Raw genomic sequence first — 17,710 nt, 5'->3', positions numbered from 1 at the left:
GGCCTTGATGACGATAGGGAAAAATATGGCAATTTTGGAAGCAGCCTTCAAAGAAGTAGCCAGACATGTATTATGACCTCCTTAGAGACTTCATTTTGGTAAACTGACCATTTATTCCTTTTCTTAATAGTATTTTTGGGCTTTGCACGTTGGTACCAGGGTGCCCATATCATTGTGACTCCTGAAGATGGCATTTATGGCTAGGTCTTCACAAGGGAAACAATATATCCTTATCTTGAGGATATCCCAGAGCCACAGGTGGACTGGATTCCATGTGCTGATCCTGGAAGATACTGTCCCTACTGTGCATGGGGGAACAATCTGATGGGAAAGACAGCTGCCTTTAGGAGTGGTGGTTGATAGTTTTAAATGTCTTCAAACAACTGCTGTGAAATGAAGGCAGGTTAGGCATCATGTAGTTGCCATTAAATAGCTTCAGTTGACATCTTTTTTTTCTGTCATTTTTGCTTGCTGTAATTCTTTTTATTTTAGTTAGTATACTTGTAAAGTTTGAGATTTATTTAAAAGAAAACCAAAAACTTAACAGAATCCACATCTTAGTAATGCGTTGTAGAAAAATAAGATATGTGAATATTAAGAATATTTGTGGGTAAGATACCAGCTTCTACTGAAAGGATATGCTGCACAATTTCAAATCTGTCTTTTTGATTCATGAAATGCTAATCTTTTTATTCTGTTACTTTCCTTAATAAACTGTACCATTTTTTGAAGCTGGAATACTTCATGAAAGATAACAAAATGCACCATGGAAGAAACAAATCCTAAGCTACCTCAGCACAGCAGCCAAATCAAGAGCTGAAGCAGAACAGCTGAGATTAGCCCATGTGTCGGTGTAACATCAAAGCTGTGCCACAGGCCGGCAGCAGAAGGAAGACTTGAAGGTGCAAAGATTCACTTTCACTGCAGGGAAAGCCCTGTATTCCTCAGTTAATGGGAAGTGAAGCCAGGGTTTCAGCACACGAAGCTTTGAAGCGCAAAACCGCTGCCTTCTGTTGAATAACAGAAAGTGACAGTCTTGTATTAGATATGACTAATTTACAGCTATCATCCTTGTGATCTGTAGTCTTAGTGTTGGCATTTTTATGGGTTGACTGGTTTTGATATTTTACTTCCTTTCTTCCTTCCCTGCTGTTGAGGTTTGCTCCCTCACTTGTGCTGGTAAGACTGAGCTGTCTGGCAAGGGGTAACTCCATCTGTGTGATTGTGAATCTGAGAGATAAGAAGCCACGTAATTCCAGTGATCCAAGGTGCCCGAGTGATGGTCACTATCGGTACAACACCAACGTTGTCTTTGGCTCAGAAGGGAAACTGGTGGCTTGTTACCCACAGTGTTCGTGGAGCACGTGATCCTCGGGTGATCAAAGATGTGAGAGACAAGCTGCTTCCCAGGCTTAAATGTATTTGCACGTAGAGTCAGGTGTCAGAGGGCAGTTGAAAGCCACTGCCTCAAGATATCTTTGTTACTGCTATTCTGAATTTAATAGCAAGCACTTAAATTAATTACAACTCAATAATGCCTCTATTTTTACTGCTTCTCAATAGGAAGCAGCACATGAGATTTTAAAACATGAATGTCCAAAACTTGCTAAGTAAATACAAATCCCCTTCACTATAGATCAGAACCATGGATATTTGTGCTTGACTCCTCTTGCAGTGGTATCAATTGTCCTTTTCAAAATTAAGATATAGCATATTCACAAAACATATTCTCCATTAATTGTATTTAAGTGAATGAGTATTATATTAGTCTGATTTAAATGGTTTGATTTCTTTTCTAATCTTTTTTTTTTTCCTTTCCATGAGCAGTACAACCTTTTTGTGACAGTTTAATTGCCCTAAGGATCCAGAATTTGTAACTATCAATACTTCCTTTGGCTATGTTGGCATTTTCACTCGTGCAGATATCTGACATTCTGTCTTGACCCAGCTGTGGTCTTGGCAAGCAGATTTCAGGCTGACTCGGTGCTGTTCCGAACTGCTTGGGGTAACACTCTTCCACTGGTGTCAGCTGTCCAGTTTCACTCAGCCCATGGGAATGAGCGTCAACTTTCTTTCAGCAAATACACTCAGCTCCACTTTAGTTATGGCAGATAATGTAATATTGCTCTAATTGATCTTGTTTGTATGGGCAACATTTATATCTATGTAGTGCAATTGACCTGAGCAGAAATTCCCATCAGCTTTAGGTGTGCATGCGTGTCAACAGGACTAGGACGAGAGAACTTGTACAGGTAAGAAGAAAATTAAAATGTGATGTATAAGAACTCAGAAGCTCTTAAGTTGACTAGAACACCTTTAGTTACTTGTTAAATGGTCGGTCCTGGGAGTTTACCCATGTGATCCTTAATCTGACCCCGCTGTAGATGGATGTTTTGGTCATGTGAAGGCCCAGACTTTTTCTTCTCCACTAGGTGGAAACCTAACTCTGAGAAACGCGGCGAGCCCTGCAAACATCGCCTTTGGATGGGAGACCTTGTGCCTTCATTGCAGGCTCTGGTTCCACCGTGTATTTCCCCTGAGCAGAGGCTAGAAGTCAAGCACAAGTGTTTTGGGCATGTGCTTGCAGAAGTGAGAGAAACTTCCTGGTGTGGCTCAAATGTAGCCCTAAACTTTGCCTTCTGAATAAAAGCAGATATGGGCCATTCCTTTAGTTCTCAGTCATGGATGACCCTGTGTTGTACAATCCATATTCTTTATGAATAGATTTTAATCTGGGCTTTAAAGGTTTATGTATTTATGTAAAGAGCTTGCGTAAAGATGTGACTTTTTGTAATATCTTTCCCTTATAGATTTTTTTGACTTGACAGTGTTACCGTTCATTTTAATCAGAAATACTGATTGCTAATGCAGCTAAACCCAATGAGGAACTTGGTCACTTCAGCTACTTAAATCACATATAATGGCATATAATTATTACAGTAATCTTGTCACTGACAAGACATTGAAACATCAGAGTTTGGTCTACTTTCTATTGCTTTCAAAAAGCATCAAGTTAGCTTGTAGTCTGTGAAGGTGTAGTTTTAAAACAATCTGGTAAACATTAGACTAAAATTTGGCACATGTTTAATTAGCGAAGATTGCTTACTTGTCCCATATACTTGCTTTCAAATTAAAAGTTTTCTGGTGTCATGTTTGCAGGGAATGGTATTTAGGCCCCAGGTGGTCCAAGAGCGTATTATTACAATACAGAAATGGAAAATGGTCACCTTTTGGTGACAGAACTGAGTTCACACCCACGTCTCTCTCCTGACTATCCTGCTGATGTTTACTGGAAATTGTATGCCAGCAGAATCGAACAGCTTCCATTAAACAACCACTATTTCAATGGGGTCATTTACGATGGTATCTTCTCCTTCATGGAGCTCACCGAACCCGAGGGAAATTGTGCCATTTGCCAGCAGGACCTCTGTTGCCATCTCAGTTACAAGATGGCAGAGAAGTGGAAAGATGACATTTATGTTCTGGGTGCCTTTGATGGGCTACATGTTGTTGAGGGAAAGTATTATTTGTAGGTAAAGGTTTTCTGTTCTTATTTGTACAGTGGGAAGGCTGCAATACTCTCTTTGCAGCCCATTTGCATTTGTCTCATTATTGACTGACATTTTTAGACCCCTTTGAAAACATTTGTTTTCTTCATGATGCATTTATGCATTTTGAGTTCATTAGGGGTGTTGATTCTGCTTTTCTCTCTCTGTTATGAATGATGAAAGTGAAGACCTTGCATTGACTCTGTTCTATAACACTTCAGAGAGGTTTCCATATATGTGTACAAAAGGGAAGGAAGATTGTAGAGTTCTCCCTGTGTCCTTAGGGATGCTCTTGTCACAACAGAGAGCAGTTTTCTGCTCGGTGGTATTTACCATTGTGTTGATGTGATTCTCTAACATGCAGTTATCTAAAAAATATTGAGAAACTAAATGTGTTTCTATAACATTTGTATCCACATGGCTTGTCAGTGTTTTGGTTTTTTTTACTATTCTTTTAGATTTTGCTGTCAGGCTTTTTTTTAATGTTCTAGATCTTTTTATCTTTTCTCTATATCTTTATAGAGTATTCTCACTAGAGCAGGCAAATAAATATTGATTCAGTTCTTTAGGAAACTCAGCCAGAGCTGAAGTAACTTCCCTAGGTCACAAACTGTTCTACATCTATGACTACATGCATATGCATTATACATGAAGACACACATAAACAGCATGTATACACACAGACACAGGGGTCTTCTGCAGTGCTGGCAAAGAACTGCCTTTTTGCAAAGTTTCAAGTGCCACCCACAGATCCTCTTGTCCTAAATAAATGAGAAGATGTATTGGATCATTTCTTCACCGTGACAGCTTTTCTTACAATCAGACCTAGCTCTTGATTGCTGAAAGCTTAGCGGTGTTTTGCCTTTCTGTATCCTCCTCCCTGCAGATATGCACGCTGCTCAAGTGCAAGAGCACGGACCGGAACACATGCGGGCAGCCCGTGGAGACGGCTCAGACCAAGTCTGAGATGTTCTCCCTCAGCGGCACGTTTGGCACCAATTACGTCTTTCCAGAAGTCTTGTACAGCGGGGTGCAGCTGGCCCCTGGGGAGTTTGAGGTAATGGGACACCTTGTGATTTGTCAGACTTGTAACACAAATGGTCCAAAAGCCACTACAAGACACAGGGCAACTTGGTAGCTACCAGTGTCCTCTGTTTCAGTAACTGGCTTGAGTTCAAGGGAGCTTTATTTCTGCCTGATATTCCTGGTTTCATTTGTACAGCAGGCCCATTTTTCCGATTCTCTTCTTCCCTGTTCCCACAAGTGCCCTAGAACCAGATCTTGCTCAAAACAGAAGTGCAGTTTTTCACAGACTTTGTGGTAGCTCCAAGTGAGCTACTGAATCTCTCCACTAGGTGAACATTAATGAATATATTATTTTGTGTTTGTCATACAATTGTACTGCTTTGCTGATGTTCCTGTTTATTTTACTTTTCCATAATGAGGTACTAACTGATGGACATTTGGTAAGCTGGACTTCAAAGCCAGTTTTGAGTGTAACACTCTTTGGGAGGTGGTATGAAACAGACCCTTCACACACACAGCAAGCTTCACCATGATTTCACTGCAGATCCTTTAAGATCTCATCTGCTTGTTTCTGTAATGCTAATTAATCATATTGTTAATTAATGTTAATATCCATAATTATAATGGCATTCTATTTCTCAAGTTGCCTTATCTAACAGCATAATCAGTGCACATGGGTTTGTTGACTTGATTTTGCAGAAAAAATGAACTACTCCACTGGGCAGTTCTGTATGGGTTTTTATATGACACAGTTGGTCATCATAGGCTTGACCTTGACACTGGGAGATAATAGAAAGAAATTCCTTTGACTTCAGTGGTGTAGCGTTCAGGCACATGGCAGTGGGTTGTGGCCCAATAACAACTGATTTTTAATACTTTGAAGAAATTTTTGGTGGACACACACTCGCACACACACACTTACTTATCATTTACTTTCAAAAAGAAAACAAGCCTCAAAACACCATTGCTTAAACAAAACAGTTACTCATAGCACACAATGTAACAAGTTGTAGTTGGAGGAGTCTACTTGAATCTTTCTGGCCACGGTTTCGAGGCTTGGAAAATCTCCCTTCCACAAAACTATTGATAACTTTATCACCTTTTTCAAGCAGTCAGGTGGGTCCATATAAAAAATTCTCAAAATAAGCGATTTTGCAGGTGCATATCTGTCTTCCTGTTAAATGGTTGCTTGTGCTGGTGCGAGGGAGAGTCAGGACTGTGCAGGCAGGTGTTTGGAAAGGCTACTGAACAGCTTGAACAGATGGAACACACTGGCGTGTGTGTGGGTGCAGACCCTGCGGACTGTACTTTCTGAGCAAGCGGACTGGTTTATTTTGCATGGCGCAGCCAAGATTTCTATGCAGTTAATTCTGTTGCTTGTTCTGCAGGCTTGTATTGAAAGAAAAACTTTGTTCACATTTAATCTGGCCAACATAATAAAAAACCAGACTTGCAGGATGCAAAATACATTGATTTTGAAGAAAGTGAATGTTGGAAAAACAAGGTTTTAGTCTGTAAGTGTATTAAATCATAACTATCTACAATTCATATAATAGAAGTAATGGAAAATGCTCATTTGTGGAGAAAAATTACAGTATTTCTACATTTTTGTCTGTGCTCCAGGGCATGGTGTCCTGTTACAGCTAAGTAATGTACTATGTGTTGTTGCTACAAATGGGCGGCTTCTGATTTCCTCACCCCTGCCGGCAGTCCCCTTTGCAGTGATTGCCTGGTTGCAGATGTGACCCTGCGTGGGCTTCTCCGTGGTGCGACTAACCCTTCGCTGAAGGAACAGCCTTCCATGCAGCCTCTTAGCACAAGGAAAGGAACAAGACCGCAATATAAAGTCTAACCTTTACAGCTGAGCTGATTGCACCCTGTTTCACAACAGTAAGTCCTCAGATTGCCACCATTATCGGGCAGCAGCAGAGACTGGGACGAGTGAAATACAGGGGTGGGGAGGGTGGACTGGGAGGATGGAGGCATGAAAAGTAAAGGGAAAGCAGCATGAGCTTTAGGATAAACTTCCTCTTCCTCTTCCATTGCCTGCAGCCCTGGTCCACTGTAGTTTTGTTAAGTTTTATTCCGTGGGTTTGTTTGCATGTTTGACTGGCATTAGTTCCTTGTTCTTGAGTGAACTCCCAGCTCTGCAGGCAGTAGCAGTGGTGCCTGCTGATAGAGGCAGTCAGGGATGCCTCCATCCCTGTGGACTACAGACCGCCCCCCCCCCCCCCCCCCCGTCCTGGCAGTATGACTTGAACTTTGCTGGGCAGTACCCCAGCCCCGCACTTGTAACTTTTTCCACTCAGCCCTGCCAGGGTAGTTACCTTTCTGGGCTGACTGTTGCCCCAGCTGTTGCTAAACAAGGGAGCATTTACTGCTTCCTCCTTCAGACTTACATCCGGTCGTGGTTAATGTGACTCAGTCCATATTTCATTTGGTAAGAAAAACAGGGGGGAAGGGAGAAGGCTTCCAAGCTACATTACTTAAATTATTGCTGCAATCTCTATTGCAGCCTTTTAGAGGCTCGTATTTAAGGGTCCTGAATGAGCATGCTGTATCTAGTAATGGATGTAAAGAAGTCATTAGAGGTGAAAGTCACCAGATGCAAATTGATGTTTTTAATGGTTGAAACCCTCGATCAGTGCTACTTTTGCTGGGAGCTCTCTGGTCCTTGCATTCACCTGCATTTCAGTCTTCTCTGAGACAGCTTTGCTGTACCTGAAGGCATGCAGCCTGTTCCGCTTCCCACTTTTCAGAAAACCTTTTCAAATGAGAATACTGCAACTGCTATAAAGTAAAAAAAATGGAAAATGTCATAGCAAAAAATGCATGTGAACTGAATTGAAGATTAAAAATTAAGGCCTGTCAATACACAGCATGGTCCTGGGGACAGGGGAGGTGAACAGAGGAGTAGGCTTGCCACCGCACCTCGTGAACTAGCCTGCTATTCTGCTTCAGGCTAGCAGCAGCCAGGCAATGAGGTACTTACCAGCCTGACTTCAAAGGAAAACATTCCCTCCAGATGCATATTTTCTGGTGGAAGGCTGTTAGAAAGTGATGTACAGCTAGACAAAAGTGACTAGGAGAGCCACTGGAATAAATGCAAGGGACAGTTCTGTTGCTGGAATTTTCAGTATATTACACCTAAGTACAGTGAGATGCTAATGTGATGACTTTGATCTAAAGAAATCCAGGGAAGCAAGCTGCACATACTGACAGGAACTGCATAGGAACTAGGGAATATGAAGACACTAGACCAAAGCAGTTTTTAAGACCCTCAAGTTTTACCACTCAAACTTCACAGAAGACTAGCTCCAGGGGTGACATATCCACCTTTCACCTGCGTATCACAGTTGAGCCAACATAGATAGTTGTCTATTACAACATAGATAGCAAGTCTATTGCAATTAATGATGGAGAAAAGTGTAAGAAGAAAAACTGGACCGTTCTTTCTAGCCATGTGGTTAATGATTTATTTTTATATAGGTGCAATTAATCTTGGCATTGCCCAGTTTCTTAGCCTCGTTCAGTTGCAACATCCTTACTGTTTACTGTTACACTTTCCCGTATGTCACCAGGGATGCTTGATTCCAAGGTAATGTTTTAACAGACTAGCACTTCCTCCCTCCTTCAAAGTTACATTTTGTCCCTCTTTTCTTTTCTATGCATGCTCCTTTTGCACTGTTTGTCCGTGACTCAGACCATTTTAGGAGCTGTGAGGCACCAGCCATGCTCCCGTCCCAGCCTCTCCTGCACGCTGCAGTGCTTGCACTCGCAGCCCTTCAGGCCCTTGCCTCCGACACCTTCATTGCAGCCGTCTATGAGCACGCGGTCATCCTGCCAGATGTCACTGATGAGCCTGTTTCTCCCGACGAAGCTTTGGCCCTGATGAACAGAAACATGGATGTCTTGGAAGGAGCCATCAAGGAAGCCACCCAGCAGGTACTAGGTGTATTGTGAGCGTTGCTAATGTTTTCTTCTCCCACTGTCCCTCCTGGTTATCTGCTGATGGGTGAATTCTTAACGGAGCCTGTTGTGTCAGGGCGCCCACATCATTGTGACTCCTGAAGATGGCATTTACGGCTGGCTTTTCACGAGAGAAACCATCTACCCCTACCTGGAGGATATCCCTGATCCAGCGGTGAACTGGATTCCTTGCACCGACCCCACAAGGTGATTTCTTCTGCAGTGATTGATGTGGTTCCAAGCCAGTGTCTCATGCAGTCATGAGCTGCTCCCAATAAATGCCTAAGGACTGCTAATGCTTTTGACATGACAGTAAGTTTCAATTAAAGTTACATATGAAGATAAATCACATGCCAAAATATATAACATGTCCCTGACTAATTGACAAGGGAACCCTGTTAATAAAAACAACTTGGTTTTTGAATTAGACACTCAAAAGAGAAATTCAAACAATATACAAATTTGGGTTACTGAATGTAGAGGAAACATCTTTTTTTGCACTTGGAAAAGCTTTGGTGCCAGAATATGCTTCTTCTCATTCTGCTTTCAGGTTTTTTCACTCTATTTTGAATAGAACTGATTGTAAATTTTTAATGCTAGTTTTTATTTGTTTTGTTGGTTTGTTTGTGTTTTTACAAATGCAATGTTCAAACAAAAGCACACATACCGTTTTTGTTGACAGCCAAGAACTAGTTTCTGAGTGGCTAATAACAGAGGTGATGAGGTCAGTAGTCAAAATCCAAACTTTTCAGTGATACAGACCCAGAAACTTTTAATCTTAGTTTTTCACAGTTAAGATAGGATGAAGTAGGAATTGCTAAAGTCTCTGTGCTGTAGAACATGACCTGTCATTCAAGCATCATATTCCAGCAGGGACAAGCTAACCTATAATTGAGTGCTGGACTTCAGATCCATACAGCATGCAGTAAGTGCTCAGCCATGGCACTACAGCTGTGGTCTGCCTTTTTCACCACAGCTTGCTGCACCTGCCCGACAGTGATGTGCTTACTGCATGTTACTACATCTGCAAGGATGTAATTCCTCAACGGTCCCAAGGGGAGGATTCACAATGGGGAGAAGTGCAGGATGTGCAACTTTTTACTGAGACAAAAGCAGCTGAAATATACAGTCAGTGAATGGGGGGTGTGGGGTGGCAGCATGTCTAAGCAGGTCTTTATTCCAGTTAGTTTTTGTGAAGGTGATCTATGTGCCTCTTCACTGTTCTAAATCAGCATTTTCATTAGCCGGCTTGTGGCAACATAATGTCTGCCATCACAGCCTGGGATCACCTATTCCTTGGTGCTATATGTGTATTTTGCATGATGGCCCTCCTCTATGGCCCATGCACACATTGCAAAGCCATATGCATCACCACCTTACAGGAGGGGTATGTCTGCTCTCTTTCAGGCCTGGTATGGGTGCCTCAGAGGTGCTGCCAGTTTATGGCACGTGGCCTGTCACTTCTTGAACTGAGTATCCCGCTATTGTTCATGCCATGGCTAGGGGACTGTGTGCACCCATCCGTGGGAGGAAATTAATTGCCTTGACTGCATAAGCTGTACTATTCCACAGCTCAACGCTGCTTGGTGTGTCGAGAGCCCAGAGCTATATACCTCAGGTGCTGTTATGCCAGACGCTAAGGTGTTCTCCGGTGTGACACCAAGTTATTCTTTTCCTCTGCCCAGCAATTCCTCTCCTTCCCTTTCCCAGCCCTAGGGTTATCTGCTTGCTGCAGAGCGTGTTCTGGGTGCGGAGGGGTGCTGGCGGGCAGCCCAGGGGCAGCACGGCCCTCTGACACCAATGGGAGGGCTCCAGGACCTACCCCAAGGTGCAGGAAGCAACCTGAGAGAGTGCTGCAGCAACTTTGTGTATCTGCCCGCCCTGCTGTGACTGCAGCATCGGAGGTGCTGCCCATGTGCCCTCAGCACTCTGGTGATGGACACCACTGGCGGTACAGATATTTACAGATATATATACATATATTTATATATAAACAGATATACAGATATAGGGTTTATTTGTTTGTTTTTTCTTTTCCCTAAAATGCATTAGATTTGGTCCAGCACCAGTGCAGGAACGCCTCAGCTGCATGGCCAGGAATAACTCCATCTATGTGGTTGCAAACATTGGGGACAAGAAGCCGTGTAACTCCAGTGATCCTGGCTGCCCAAGTGATGGTCGCTATCAGTACAATACTGATGTCGTCTTTGACCCAGAGGGGAAACTAGTGGCTCGTTACCACAAGGTAAAGTGGCCTTGGAAAGTCAGGAGCTATTTTTCCACAACTTCTAAATTGTGTCAGTTTGGCAAGAGAATTATGTGCCAGTCATTGTCCCACAGCAGATTTTTGCTTCTGTTTATAATTTAAAAGAATCTCTCTCTTGCTGTGAAGTGTTGACTCCAAATTTGCATTTGCTGTCATGTTTCTCAAAACAAGACTAGAATGAAAAATGATTTCTCAGGTCCAGTTTAGTGGCTTATGTGTTTGGTTGACTTTCTCAGCTTGTTAACACCCTATTACTGGAAATCCTGCTGCTTAAGCAGCTTTAGGTTTCAGTGCCAAGTTTTCAACAGACTAGCCCTTCCCATTCCAGGATTTTAAAATGTTCATCTGCATCTTATCTTAGGTGAGTAGTCTGATTCAAGGAAGACAGGCTCTTTCCTATATTTTTTTTCCGATTATGATTCAGCACAGTTTTTGCATAGCAGGATTTATCATGGAAAAAACCCATGGACCTAAGTCAGGTGTAAAAAGAGATGAGAGCATTGAAACATTTGCACCCAATGAAAGTATCTTCTTTCAGTTTTATGTGCCTACCTGCAAACTTTGTTAAAGTTGTTTGGCGGCCATGTGCCAGATACCATGCCTATGTGGCCAGACTGAAGTCAGTTGTTTATTTAATGTTCTTCAGGCCCAGGATTTCACCTGGTTCTTCCCAGATTATGCCAAGATACTTCTTTGTGAGCAGACCGAGTGAGGGGGACACTAATAGGCTGGTCCCTTGTGTGCCAGCCTGGCATGGCCCAGGGGTTGAGTTACAAGTTCAGTAAACTTGAACCTCTGTCCTGGCTCGGTGCACATGTTTATTGTCCAGGCCACCTGGAGATTAAAGAATTCTTTTAGTAAACATGAAAGTGAAGGAAGAAGGAAAATGCTGGAAAGCTGAGAATGTTGCAAACTTAGATTATTCTCTTTGCTGAGATCATCTACCTTTCCCCCATCACCACAGCCTTTGTTTTCCTCTCTGCTTTGCAGTCTCCCAGTACTGTCTTGTGCTTCCTGCTGGTGCTTCGTGCTTCCGGTCCTGTACGTCTCCAACCAAGGTTGCCAATCCTGTCTCTTGGCACCAGATCCTCCGTGCTCCTCTTCCATTACTTCTCTTCTGTGTGTCTTTCAGGTCACCAGAATTATAATCTAGGTGGGGAGAGTGGAGATGATATTTTTATGGGGGTTGCAGGTGGCTGTCACTAACAAACCTGCAGATAGCTGGTGGCTTTCCTAGCTATATGCCAGGACAATATGTCTCCCGATAGCCACCTTTTGGGCACTACGCTGATCATAACAATTTTAGCCTGACTTCCCACATGTGAAGGCTTCAAACACAGGTCAAAATACTTCTCCAGTCATTCTGAACAGTTTTAGGGAGTAACTCCAGGATATTCCAGTGCCTTTAACTGGTTTCTCTTTTTTTCCTTCCCCTACAGTATAACCTCTTTATGTCAGAAACTCAGTTTAATTACCCCAAAGAGCCAGAAGCCATCACCTTTGAGACCCCCTTTGGGAAGTTTGGCATTTTCACTTGCTTCGACATCCTTTTCCGTGAGCCTGCCGTGGTCCTGGTGAGTGAGTTGCAGGTGGACACCGTGCTCTTCCCGACAGCTTGGATGAACGTCCTGCCGTTTCTGACTGCAGTTGAGTTTCACTCTGCCTGGGCTATGGGCATGGGTGTCAATTTACTTTCAGCAAATACTCACAACATCAGCTTGGCAATGACAGGTAATTAATTCTTACTCTGACTGAAAAATATTTTCTGAAAAAAACTGAAAAATAACCATGAATCTTTATTCCCTGTTCTGCAACGTGATTTTGCAGAGGAATACGATGTGTTTATCTGCAAGGTGAAGAGTCTAGTTACCAAATTTTAAACCCGACAAAACCTGTTCCTACTGGTGCCATACAAGGCACAGCAAAACTTGTGGTGTTTTCCTTTCTTCACTCTAGCTTCTTAGGATTTTCTTTTGTTTCTTTTAATGCCTCTAAACAACTAGTAAGTTACTACCCCTCATACCTGAGTAGAAACTTCTGAAACTTAGGCTCTTTTCCTCTCCACCTCTAAGTCCGTGACTGAATGCCACACTGTAAATATACTTGTAAATTGCATACATGTCTCCATTTATTCTAGTCGAATGAAAGACTTAGTTGTAGCTATATTTGACACAGTTGTGTTAAAAAAACAAATTTTCAGACCTGTTTCACTAACATTGCTAAGAAGCCTGAGTTTTGTAAGAGCATAGCACTGATTTTCTAGAGCTTAGCTCATGGTATAGTATATTTCAGCTAGACCAGTATCTTCACTGAGCTGTGAAACCACAGTATTGGCTTGAGGCTTCTCATTTGAAATGACTGACAGGCCACTGCTTGTTGTCCATTTTATGTGGCTTTTCAGCAGTGATGGGTATGACAGATCTTTGATTTCCCTCTGTTGCTTGGCACTGGTCAGGCGTGAATTCCCTATGTAGGGGCAAGTCCTCAGCCAGTGTGAAATGGGGCTGGACAGCTGTTATCTCCTGTGTTCACCAGAATGGTCCTGTGATACTTGCCTGGGTTGTGTTTTGGATGGTCTCAATTGGTAAATGGTCCTTTTACATTGAGTAGCCGAGAAGAAAGGAATTCTTAACTGACTCTGTTGTGTACAGGAGAAAAGAGAACTGGGGACACCATAAACACAACCATAACATAACATCCTCTGCCTTTGGCTATACTGAGCAAACCTCACGCAGGGAAATAAATGCTATCTTTTGCCAAAACATGAGCTCTGTGTAGTGTGTTGCTAACGATCACCTTTGGTGAGACTAAAATTTCTGTAATATTTATAAAATAGTGGATAAGCTAGCAGTAGGGACAATTAAAAGCACAATATGAATTTTTTTAATTCTTTTTGGACTGACTATTGTACTCTCCTCAGGGAGTGGTATTTATGCACCAGACGGAGCCAGAACATACTACTACAATATGAAAAGTGGGGATGGTCACCTCCTTATTGCTGAGCTAGATTCGCACCCTCGCCTTTCTCCTGCCTCCTCACCTGCTGTCAGCTGGAGCTCATATGCTTTGAGCGTCAAAAGATTCTCACTGAACGACCGTGATTTCAGTGGACTCATCTTCCATGACCGGTTCACTTTCACTGAGCTCACTAAGCCTGAGGGGAATCTCACCGTTTGCCAGAAAGACCTCTGCTGTCACTTGAGCTACAAGATGGCGGGGAAACGAGAAGATGAAGTTTATGTGCTGGGTGCTTTTAATGGGCTTCATGTTGTTGAAGGACAATACTATTTGCAGGTAATGATTCTTTGGAGGGGGATTACTTATTTTAGGAAACTTTACAGGGAGAAACCTTCAGCTCTGTGTGGGAAAAAGACAGTGACTTTCTCGTATGCTGGAGTCCTGGTGTCCTATTTGTTAGCGATGGGAAGTAGTTGCTGAAACTTCCAAGCCTGCTTACCTTTAAGTCCAACAAATACAGTGGAGAGTATCTAAACCTCTTTTAAGATCCCAGAGTGCACTCACTGCCTTTTTAGGCATGCAATATTGGCTGAATTTAGGTCCTCTTTTGTGATTATCTGCAGTAAGTGTTCTGAATCATCACTGTAATCTTCATCAAACAGTTCCTGTTAAAAAATCAATTTATCATATCTATCTTTATGAGTTGCTTTGATAATTTAGAGTCATAGAGATGTTAACTTTTTGTCATTACCCAAATCATAGCAATGTAATTTACAGAAATTGCATATGACTTCCACAGGAAAAATCCACTCTTCCTCTCTTTCAATCAAATGTTTGAGAAGACAGTGAGTTACATTCTGGTTGAATTTGCTTAAAGCCATATTAGAAAACATTCTTTGCCTTCCTGATTTAGTTATTGTGCCCAGCATGTGTGCCAGATTATTCTTTTTTTAGTTACTTCTGTCTGTCGGCGTGGCCTTTGTTTATCAGCTGGTACAGACTCCCATATATGGGGGGAGGTCTTAGCCAGAAAACAGCTCATCCAATACATTTAAGAAGGCAGCTTGAATAAATTCAGTTCTTGGTGAACTCACTTGAAAAATTTATTTCAGTGATTGTGGAAGCAGCACATCGTCTCTACTAATACTGAATTTTCTAGAGAGGACAGGAATTTTTACTCTTCCTTTTTCCCTCAGTAGTTTTTTCATTCCCTCAGAACGTGCTGAGAGAATTTTGTTCTTTATTTCTCAGCTTATTTGTATTTCAACACAAAACCATACTGGCTGATGAATAATACTTCTGATGTTTGCAAATATGCTTCTTCTGTCTCCCAATACCTGACACATAGAAAAATTCTATCACCTGACAGCAAAACCAGCCAACATCCTTTGAATCTTCACAGGAGTGTTAGCCCTATTTCATATGTCTTCATGATGTACATAAATATTTATCAGCAGGATAAAAAAGCTCTTACGGACAAAAGGAAAACATTGCCGTTCCTACTTGCCTTTATGTACTGCAGCCACTAACACAAAACTCTAACAAAGGATGCTAACTTCATCACTTAGACATATATTCACCAGGGTTTGCATAGAGGACATCAGATTCAGATTTCCCATGGACTGCCAGGCTGTCAAATGAATTGTCGTTAGCAACGTGTACAAATACCAGTGAGAGAACCTGTGAATACAGTTGAACAACATACCCATGAGGAGGACTGTGTTTCATGTGTCTAAAATTTCCATTCACAGACTTTTCTTACTAAGACATGTGGGAAAGGAACCTTCAAACAGGAAAACTGGCAATTGGAAGAATTACTGGAAGTGACAGGACTGGGTTTTAGGGATGAAATAAATTGCTCTGGCAGAATTTTACATCAGAAACAGGTTATTTCTAACTACTAAGGCAATGGAGGTCTGGAATACCCCCAGTCAGATCAAGGGGTGAAAAAATAAGCTACAACTAAAAAGAAGTTGCTTAAAGATTATGAAAGAGATCCTGTGATAGTCATGTGCTCTGACACACACTAGCTTTGATGACACAAGACTTTCCTACCAGAGTATTTCTGTCTTCCTAAATATGTTGTTGTCTTCTCCTCCCTGCAGATATGCACGCTGCTCAAGTGCAAGAGCACGGACCGGAACACATGCGGGCAGCCCGTGGAGACGGCTCAGACCAAGTTTGAGATGTTCTCCCTCAGCGGCACGTTTGGCACCAATTACGTCTTTCCAGAAGTCTTGTACAGCGGGGTGCAGCTGGCCCCTGGGGAGTTTGAGGTAATGGGACACCCTGGAGCTGTGTCATGCTAGGTTCTAAGTTCTCCGCAGGTGATGGGATAAATTCTCTCAAAACAGCCAATAGTGAATAATCAAATCTATTAAATACCTTCTAATGAAGTGACTGTTCTCAGTAAGAGATATGTTCTAGGTACCTTCTTCCTATTTTATCACATTTTTCTGAGCTCTTAGCATGTTTGTATGGGTACTGCTCTAATCATGTCCTTCTCTTACCTTTTTCAATTAGGTATTGAATGATGGGTGCTTGATAAGTAAGACAAGACCAACAAGACCAGTTGTCACTGTGACACTTTTTGGACGGTGGTATGAAAAAGATCATCTGAAACAAGACCCACAACCATCAGCTTCCCCATGATATTACCGTAACTGATGCTGTACACTATTAATGTTGTATCCAAATGAGATACAGCATCCTCTACTACAACAATCCCATCTATGTTTCTTATTTATAGTTTCACAAGCTTCTTATCAATGTACTTAGTTTAGTAATAACACAGCAATATTATTTTATTGCTACCATTTATTGAGAAGTATCTATCTTTATATGATAAAATTAGTAATCTTTTATTAGTGCAAAAAAACAGTTGTAGTTCTCTCTCTGTTTTCTGGATTTTTATTTTTATAGCCCTCAAAAATGCTGTATTGTGGGCCAGAGGATACATTCTTATTAAAATAGCATATTTTATAATTGCAGATTATTATGAGACCAGTAAATAAACAGTGAAAGGTATGATTTGTGGCAGCTCTGTGCAAAAAAGCTCAGTAATGCTTTGCCTCTGATACAACTACTTATGCTGACCTATGCAAGTCTGCTCTTTTACCCCACTTATACAATTTTTTTCTATTTGTGTTGCTTTGGTTTTATTGCCATTATGCCATTTCTCCATGTCATGTGGCACATGTGTTTTTCTGATTGACTGGATACCAAGCAAAAATGAATTCCAAATTAAATATAAGAATAAATGCAGTTTATTATAATACAATATAATAAAGGAAAATAGCATGCCATATGATAAAAGGAAACAGTACTGGTTATTATGCACAATATGATAAAAGCAATAGGAGGGAAGCATCAAATCATTACTGCAAAGCGTTACAGAGACTAAGAAAAGGACACATCACCAATTACCACCTTAACACCATTCCAGGTCCACACTCTGGCTGCGAAGCCTCACTGCAGCTGGTGCCAGGAGTCTCTTGGTAGCTGGGAAAATTCCTACATGTTGCGTCCACCCGTAGGTGAGGCTTCTGCCCAGTCCCAGACCTTGCTCGCCTTTATCCTCAGTGAAAAACAAAAATAGTTTACACACCTAGTGTATGTAAACTTGTAAGTTTAGGCTAAGTGCAGGCATGCAGTATCTCATGATTCATAAGGTTCACACATGCCAGGGACATTGGCAGACACCCAAGCGTGGTGGAGTTACTGACGTGACACAGCTGCACACAATATTTATGTGTGGATGGTCCTGCTCATATCTTGCTTGTTCAGGGGGCTCAGGACAAACACCACCTGCTCGTTAAAGTTGTCCTTGAGCTTCCTGAGCTCACCGTCCAAGTTAAATGATTCCTAATTGAAGACAAATACTTTTTCATAAGCAGTAATCAATTTAATAATTTTCAACACAACATGGCAACACAAAATAGTG

At 41.9% G+C, this 17,710-nt stretch overlaps 1 protein-coding gene across 2 annotated transcripts; it reads left to right on the top strand.

The window, feature by feature from the left end:
• Positions 1-6,274: 6,274 nt before the first annotated feature.
• LOC101924317 (pantetheinase-like) lies at positions 6,275-17,087 on the top strand. 2 transcript variants are annotated; one of them, XM_055809835.1, is made up of 8 exons: positions 6,275-6,464; positions 8,288-8,519; positions 8,620-8,750; positions 10,596-10,788; positions 12,249-12,540; positions 13,730-14,103; positions 15,873-16,043; positions 16,291-17,087. In XM_055809835.1, exons 2-8 carry the CDS (start codon positions 8,307-8,309, stop codon positions 16,417-16,419), a joined length of 1,503 nt encoding a protein of 500 aa, XP_055665810.1. In that variant the 5' UTR covers positions 6,275-6,464; positions 8,288-8,306; the 3' UTR covers positions 16,420-17,087. The 2 variants fall into 2 exon arrangements, with proteins under 2 accessions (XP_055665810.1, XP_013160482.2); XM_013305028.3 differs by having other exon boundaries at positions 6,285-6,464; positions 8,278-8,519.
• The last annotated feature ends 623 nt before the right edge of the window (positions 17,088-17,710 follow it).

The sequence above is a fragment of the Falco peregrinus genome, chromosome 7 (assembly GCF_023634155.1).
Source record: "Falco peregrinus isolate bFalPer1 chromosome 7, bFalPer1.pri, whole genome shotgun sequence".
Taxonomy (NCBI): Eukaryota; Metazoa; Chordata; class Aves; order Falconiformes; family Falconidae; genus Falco; species Falco peregrinus.
The sequence above is the reverse complement of the archived record's forward strand: the minus strand, read 5'-3'. Positions and strand labels throughout refer to the sequence as shown.